Raw genomic sequence first — 8525 nt, forward strand, 5'->3', positions numbered from 1 at the left:
TTCAGAGTTCCACATGAGGTTATTAATTCGCAAATAATATAAATATTACGAGCATAAATGTTAGGTGAGCGGGTCACAATGTAACTCCGTGTCCTAACAACACACTACGTGATGGGATATGCAGTAATAAACATTTTAGATGTTTGCACCAGACGAAACAGGACAGAAATGTAATTACAGCTATTCAGAAGCTCAGAATAGTGCACTCACTGCACTCCAGCACAACGGTGAGGTTTATAATCTAACGAATACACATTAAAGCTCTCACATGATTAAATGTAGATGCTGAATACTGATGCGTGTTGTGTTTGCACGGAGTCTCAGTTCTAAAGCTCAATCTAAAGCCCTGCTCACACTGTGAGACTTCAGCCATGATTTTGTCATCTGACACACATTTGGGAAATCCTGAAATCCTGGGCTAAAATCTGATCTTTGATCGTGGGTTTGACATGTTCACTGACAGTCGCTTAATGCCCGTCGCGATCAGATTTTCCCTCCGATGAAGTTCTGGCAGTGTCAGAAGATTTCAGGCACTTTCCTGCAGTGTGACAACAGCTGTGATGAGCGTCAATCCAAGAACCAATAGGAGCGCAGAATTTGATGACACAATTGAAACGACCGCGGGGAAACGCCAAAACAGTTGTTCTTCCTGGTATTATTATTGAGAGACGCTGTGTGCAAAACGACCGCTACAGATCGTTTACGTTTGCTGTGAGGAATCATTTCAGAACGCGGGATAGTGAAAGTGTCACGGGTGGATGACGTCTAACTCCGGGAGAGTGTTCTCCTGTGTTCGGCGCGTCTTCATTGTCATTCAGTCTGACATTATGACAGCTGAGATCTTACAGTGTGACATGGGAGCCGTGTTCATGCAGTCTGACATGCTACAATCCTTCAGGATTATAAAAAACCTCAGTGTGAGCCGGCTTTTAGACGGTTAATTTTATTCTCCAGATCTGAGCTGAACTATCTGCTGCTGCTTTCAGTAGTACGGCAGTAAATGTGATGTGAAATGCCATTCAGACTCACATTATTAGCATTTCACACTGAATAAAGCACATGAGCTGATCAGTTTTCTGTTCATATGGAGAATATTCCCTCTATCGCATGCTGCTGCTGCTTTTATATAGAACACAATTTAAATCAGCCATTGGGCTCGATAGTCACTCGCTCCTGTTAATCCTCAATCTGGCAACCTGCCTTTCCTGTGTTTTGATCCAGGAGTGCAATACCTAGTTCAACCACTGGGTGTCAAACTGACATACTGCAGCTTTAACGTCTTCAGTACAGCAGGATTAACTATAGTCATTTGATTTTAATGATCTCCAGGTGTCTCGAAATTTTAGAGCTATGCTTAATGAGTCGACTAACCCGGTGAGATTTTAGTCACTAAAACGAGACTAAAGCTCCAGTGAATTCAGAAGACTCAATGACATTATAGTCAAAGGGCTAAAGCTACATCTGCAGTCAGAATGAGCACAGAGTCCGGTTCACATCCTCTACAGTGCTGCAGCTTGTACAGAGCAGACGCTGAATTTGAAAGGCAAATACTGCAGAGCAAATGTAAATCTGAGAGTAAAGCAGCACGCTTCAATCCTCATCTGGGCTTTATTATGTGTTACACATTAGATATTGAGAACACTCTATCAGTAACGTATGTTCAGCTCTCAGTGGAGTGTGTTAAATTAATCCCGTCTGTGTGTGTGTGTGTGTGTTTGACTGGACAAAGGTTTCCAGGTAAATATTAGCTTTGGTGCAGAACACCTGCGACATTAAAATGAAAGTGAACATGCTCAAACAGAAAGGCGAGAGTAGTCGCGCAGGTGAGGGGCAGTCTGAAACGTACACCTGTTAGCATCACAGCGGGGCGTCCTGCGTCTGCACAGGTGGAGCCGGCAGCGTCTGCTCGATCATCTGCTCCAGCGCTGAGAAACACACACGCAGAGACACCTGCGACACACACACACACACACAGGCCTTAATACAGAACACTGCTTTTGCAATATATATACACACACACACACACACACACACACACAGTTGAAGTCAGAATTAGCCCCCCTGTATATTTTCCCCCATATTGTTTAACGTAAATATTTCTAACACGTTTCTAAACATAATAATTTAATAACTCATTTCTGATAGCAACTGATATTGGGATGAATTTTATGTTGCTAGCATGTTTTAAAAGTTGCTAATACGGTTTAACACTATGTTTGCATGTTTAGCATGTTGTTAACAGGCTTTATTTGTTTGTTTGCTAGATTATTTCCATGTTTTAATATTAAACTTGAAAGATCATTATTGTCTACATATTTCATGTATTTGTGCTAGCATATTTTGTATGTTTTAGCATATGTTTAGCATGTTTGCAATGTTGTTAGGGTGTTACCTTTTAGCATGTTGTTGGGATGAATTAGCTTGTTGTTAGGATAGTTATCAGATATTGCTAGTATGTTTTCACACTATTCAATCAGGTGGCTTAGCATTTTTTCCTAAAGTCGCTAATATATGTTAGCACTATTCACATTGAACATTGCTAACAGGTTTTATATGCTGCTAGCTAATGTTTAACATGCTTTTGTTTCAACATTGTGGTTGCATTTTCAACATTTTGCTAACACATTTTAAACATGTTGCTAAGCTATTTTTATGCTTTAACGTGTTGCTAACATTAGTTAGAATGATGCTAGCATGTAACACTGCTTGATTTTTTAGCATGTTGCTAACATGTTTTGTGGTTCGGGTCTTTTAACAGTGTGCTTACATCTTGCTACCACATTTTAAATGTCGCTAGCATGTTTTTGTATGTTTTAGCATGATGTTAACATGTTTCAAACTTTCCTAATATGTTTTAACGCTGTTCTCACATATTACACTTATTTCTAGCATGTTATTGTTTTAAGACTATTGTGTTCAACATTAACACAGTTTAGATGTTTTTGTTAGCATGTTTTTATGCATGTTTTGTAACATGTTTTAACACTATTAGCTTTATCTGGCAGGTAAATTTCAGTATGCTTTATGTAAGCAGATCGCCAGCTCTTACTAGCGTCACATGTTTATTAACACATGTATCATCTCTGGGGTTGGCGTATTAGCATCTGCAACCTCACCATGCTAGCATAATATTAATATATTGTAACACTGCTTGCCTAAACATGTTGATAACATGTTTTGTGTTCGTAGTCTTTTACCACTATGTTTACATGTAGCTAACAGATTTTAAATAGCATGTTAATGTTAGCATAAGTTAATATGTTGTTATCATGTTTCTAAGTTTCCTAAATGTTTTTACTAGCATGTTTTAGCATCGATATGTTTTAACATTGTTAGCATCAATTGGCGGGCCATTTTCGGTATGTTTTATGTTAGCAGGTCACCAGCTTTTATTAGCACTGCATGTTTGTTAACATTAAACGCATTCATCCTCTATAGCATATTTTTGTATGTTTTAGCATGTTAGCATGAATTAGTATGCTGTTAACATGTTTCAAATGTTCCTAATATGTTTTAACACTACGTGTGTGCGTTTTACTTATTTCTAGCATGTTAGTGTTTTAAGGCAATGCTTGCATCTTCAACATTTTTAACACATTTGAGATGTTTTTGTTAGCATGTTTTTATGTTTTATGTTAATTAGCAGGTAATTTTCGGTATGTTTTATGTTAGCACATCACCAGCTTTTATTAGCATGCATGTTTGTTAATATTAAAAGCATGTATCTTCTATGGTGTATGCGTGTTAGCAACTGCGACCTTACCATGTCCACATCCAACATGTTCCTCTGCATCTGTAGCATCTGCTCGGCGCTAACCGTGTCCTGCAGAAGCTTCAGTCTGAGCAGCGCTGCCGTCACACAGGAACCGGCCACGACGGACGGGCGGAAGAACGAGAACCTCAGGTCTGACACACAAACACATCAATGATAAACACAGTTATTCTCAACGATCCTCAATCAGGCTAGTTCCTGTGGGGTTCTGGGCGGGGCTTTCAGAGGGTCAGTTCTGTGCTGGAAGTTTTTGTAGCTTAGCGACAGTAACCGAGTGGGCGGGGCTTTCAGAGGGTCAGTTCTGTGCTGGAAGTTTTTGTAGCTTAGCGACAGTAACCGAGTGGGCGGGGCTTTCAGAGGGTCAGTTCTGTGCTGGAAGTTTTTGTAGCTTAGCGACAGTAACCGAGTGGGCGGAGCTTTCAGAGGGTCAGTTCTGTGCTGGAAGTTTTTGTAGCTTAGCGACAGTAACCGAGTGGGCGGGGCTTTCAGAGGGTCAGTTCTGTGCTGGAAGTTTTTGTAGCTTAGCGACAGTAACCGAGTGGGCGGGGCTTTCAGAGGGTCAGTTTTGTGCTGGAAGTTTTTTTAGCTTAACTACAGTAACCGAGTGGGCGGGGCTTTCAGAGAGTCAGTTGTGAGCTGAATGTTTTTGTAGCTTAGCGACAGTAACCCAGTGGGCGGGGCTTTCAGAAGGTCAGTTCTGTGCTGGAAGTTTTTGTAGCTTAGCGACAGTAACCGAGTGGGCGGGGCTTTCAGAGAGTCAGTTGTGTGCTGAATGTTTTTGTAGCTTAGCGACAGTAACCGAGTGGGCGGGGCTTTCAGAGAGTCAGTTGTGTGCTGAATGTTTTTGTAGCTTAGCGACAGTAACCGAGTGGGCGGGGCTTTCAGAGAGTCAGTTGTGTGCTGAATGTTTTTGTAGCTTAGCGACAGTAATCAAGTGGGCGGGGCTTTCAGAGAGTCAGTTGTGAGCTGAATGTTTTTGTAGCTTAGCGACAGTAACCCAGTGGGCGGGGCTTTCAGAAGGTCAGTAATGAGCTGAATGTCAGACTGGACGCTTTGCTGAAACCCAAGCGGCAGTGGTGGACAAAAGCGTGTCTGACACACCCGGCCCATAATGCACTGCTGATACTCGAACAAAGAGAGGATCAACACAAACCTGCTGACACACACACACAAAAGACCTGTACGAGTATGCGTGTGTGTGTATGCGCCTGTGGAAAGGAGGGCAATGTAGCAGTGTGTGTATGTGTGTGTCTGTGGATGAGTGTGAGTGTATATATATGCAGAGTGTTTATGTATGACAATGTAGAAGTGTGTGTGTGTGTGGCTGAGTGTGAGTATATATATGCAGTGTTTATGTATGACAATGTAGCAGTGTGTGTGTGTGTGTGTGTACCTGTAGCCGTGAGGGCGATGTAGCAGTGTGTGTGTCTGCGCACGCTGCTGTGGCTCTGCGCAGGGATTGGCAGTGCCTGCAGGATCAGCTCCAGGAAATCAGAGGGCAGCACTGAGGCCAGATCCCAGCGGAGACGCGACACCAACAGCAGCTCCCACTGCTAAACACACACACAAAGATATATATGTGAGCGTGTGTGTATTTATCTGTGTGTGTATATACACATATATATGTGTGTTCATATATATATATATATATATCTCTGTGTGTGTGTGTGTATTTATATGCGTGTGTGTTTATATATGTGTGTGTGTGTTGTCACCAGTATCTCAGAGACACTGTAGGCGTGGTCAGTGTAGACACTCAGTGTTCCAGCGCTCAGAGGAACCGTCTCCCGCAGTTTGGAGGACAGAAACATGCAGACGGAGCCCAGCAGCTGCAGATGACACCGGCGCACAGCATTCTGGGACATGTACCTGTCCAGGTAATGAACAGCCAGAGGAAACACCTCCTCCTCGCACTTCTGCTCCTCACACACCTAACGGACAAATCAGAGTCGAATACACACTTCACCAGCTGCATTTCTGTACAAACATTCGCAATGCGCAAAACTGGAATACGGCAGTAAATAATAATGCTGGGAAAAGATAAATCGCGACTAATGGCATCCAAAATAAATGTTAAGATGTAATACACACACATATACAATAACAAAACTATACAAACATGTTTTTGCATAGATATTTAAATCTCTCACCGGCCACTTTATTAGGTACACTAGTTACTAGTACCGGGTCTAATCGGACAAAAGTTTATCCTACTCAGTTGTGCACAAATTTTTTAAATGTGCATTGTCAACATTTAAGTGGATCTTGACATGTGCTCGAAGCAGTTTTTATGCAATATTCCAAAAAGTGCATGAAATTAAATAGATGGAAACATAGCACATGTGATTAACAGGACAGTTCACCCAAAAATGAAAACATCCTGTTAATTTACTCACAGGTCCTCGAAGATGAAACCGTCGCTCCTCGCAAGATATTGAACATTTCGATGTGGTGATGTCACTGGCCCATGACCATTTCCTGCTTGTTGTCAAACTATTTATAAATGTGACAAGTGGCAATTTAATCATATCTTAACGTTAAAACAGCTGCCATAACATTATTTATCAATATGAGGACCTCTTCGGACTCTTGAAAATTAAAAATGTCATACAGGAAATATGTTAGGACCATTGTTATTGTTTAATCCCTCAAAACGGTCTATATTATTAGCTTTAATACACAGCTAGGTCTCAGATCTCAGCTCATGCGTGACTGTAGTCTGATTGTGATCCTGTTGCTTTGACCACAAATGTGTGAGAGCCTGTGATTGATTTTGGTGATTGCATCATCAGCTTGTGTCATTAAAGCAATAACCGGACCACATTCACCGAGAGCTGTTTGACCAGGCTGTGTATTAAAGCTAATAATATAGTAAATAATGATCAGTTTCTTACACCGAGCGATCGATTCCCTTCACAAGAACTCAGTCATCAGGAGTCAAGGCTATTGGTTTGTGCTGTGTCCCAATTCACACACTACCCTCTCTAAATAGCATTAGTGCAGAAGATAGTATTATTACTATTGCCGAAATGTGAAGTGTTGAAGCTTTCGTACTCAAACCGCTAATATTACCCACAACACATTGAACGTGGATTCGAATATAACTACAAACTCGGGTAAAAAGTGTAAACAAACTACAAAGATGGCGGATGCGCGAGACCAACTGTCACGTAGAGAGGCTTGATGTTAATGACTTAATATCTGACCAACTGGAACATACTTAGATAACGTTTTCCATGTTATATTTCATCTGCAACAACAATGTGAACTTATGAAAAGTTTGCACACTCAAATTATGTACTTACTCTTCACAAAAAGTATACTTTTCATTTTTGGGTGAACTTTCCCTTTAAGCGCTGTTCTTACCTGCAGCATCCAGCCGGTGAGGATCTTGCGCATGCGCAGCAGCTCTTCGCTCTCGACGCCGGCTGTGTGTTTTCCGCTGATGTTCGGCTTCTCCAGGCTCAGCAGGTTCTGTAGGACTCGGGTGTCCCGGGTCAGAACCGCGTCTCTGAAGGCCCGAATCGGCGCGCTCTTTACCGGGGAGCTCGAGTTCAGATCGGCGCGCTCGTGACAGAACAACTCCATCACTAAATACTCTACAATCAGTCACAAGTGCGACGCGAGGTTGTGTCTAATTACCTCTTAACACGCCTACAAACGATTTACACCACATTAACCGGAGTTCATAGGTCAAAATGCATGTTTTATTCGGTAATTTCGCGAAGGTTCGTCATGAGCAGAAGCGAGCCGCGTGCCCGCGCTCACGAGAGTCTGAACGAACCACGTGACGTCACTTCGCGGCTTAATTAAAACTAATTTACATAATTTATTTTGTTACTACATCTGTCTTGTCTTATTAATTCCGCACTGTTTGTCCTCATATTATTCAGAAAAATGTAACAGCTCGTTTCTGACAAAATTAAAAGTTTAATAAAAATAATAATAAAAAGACAAAACTACAACGGTCCTAGATGAAACCAAACCTCGTGGAAACATTCTGTTTGCTGGATCTTACTGTCAAACAAAATTCTCAAGTTCACTTCAGGATCATTTCAAAAAGAGAAAATACAGATTTAGGGATGAGGTTCTGCCAAGTAATGAATTCCTCTGAGATTACAGTTCTTTTAATGGATAGAACAGTGTAGAGAATTGACAGGAAAGCACAATAAATTATATTTTAAACACAGTAGTGTTTGTGTTTTTACAGGTTTAATTACATTAGTAGCAGAGCCCTGCACAGGGGGGTGGTCTGGTGGCTAGAGCCACTGTCCCTCTGCCCTCATTGGTTGAGGTGCCCTCTCTGCCTGTACCCCCTCCCTCCCCCTCCAACACGTCCGTGCCCCCACCACTGGCTGTTCATCATCCACTGATTCCGTTAATGCCCATATTCACTTCACGATCTCCATTCCCCCAATCCCGGTCTACACTTCGCGATCACCCGATTATTCAGTGAAGTATAAAAATAAGATGCAATTTCTCAATAAAAGAAACTGCTGATCCAATTGCAAACTGTTCATTTCATCCGATCCAGAAGCCTGAATCTTCTCAAGAGAAAGACCTCATCTATGCACTGAGGTGATCTCACAAGGAAACGTAACTATTTCACACTTGGTCAGTTTAGTGGCTAATTCGTATAAATTCAGTCGTATTAAAATGTCCAATATAAAAAAGGAGGCGTGGCACCCAACCACACAACTTTAAACCCAACCGTCATTGGTGGATAAGCAAATCATACTACATTGTGTGAATG

General features: G+C 41.7%; 1 protein-coding gene across 1 annotated transcript; it reads right to left on the reverse strand.

Moving 5' to 3' along the window:
• Positions 1 to 1714: 1714 nt before the first annotated feature.
• ccnd3 (cyclin D3) lies at positions 1715 to 7360 on the reverse strand. The gene is made up of 5 exons (XM_056448242.1): positions 7139 to 7360; positions 5488 to 5703; positions 5166 to 5325; positions 3764 to 3906; positions 1715 to 1950 (listed from the first exon to the last, which is right to left on the reverse strand). The coding sequence occupies exons 1-5, from the start codon at positions 7358 to 7360 to the stop codon at positions 1858 to 1860; spliced, it is 834 nt and encodes a 277-aa protein (XP_056304217.1). The 3' UTR covers positions 1715 to 1857.
• Positions 7361 to 8525: the final 1165 nt, after the last annotated feature.

The sequence above is a fragment of the Danio aesculapii genome, chromosome 22, assembly GCF_903798145.1.
Source record: "Danio aesculapii chromosome 22, fDanAes4.1, whole genome shotgun sequence".
NCBI lineage: Eukaryota > Metazoa > Chordata > Actinopteri > Cypriniformes > Danionidae > Danio > Danio aesculapii.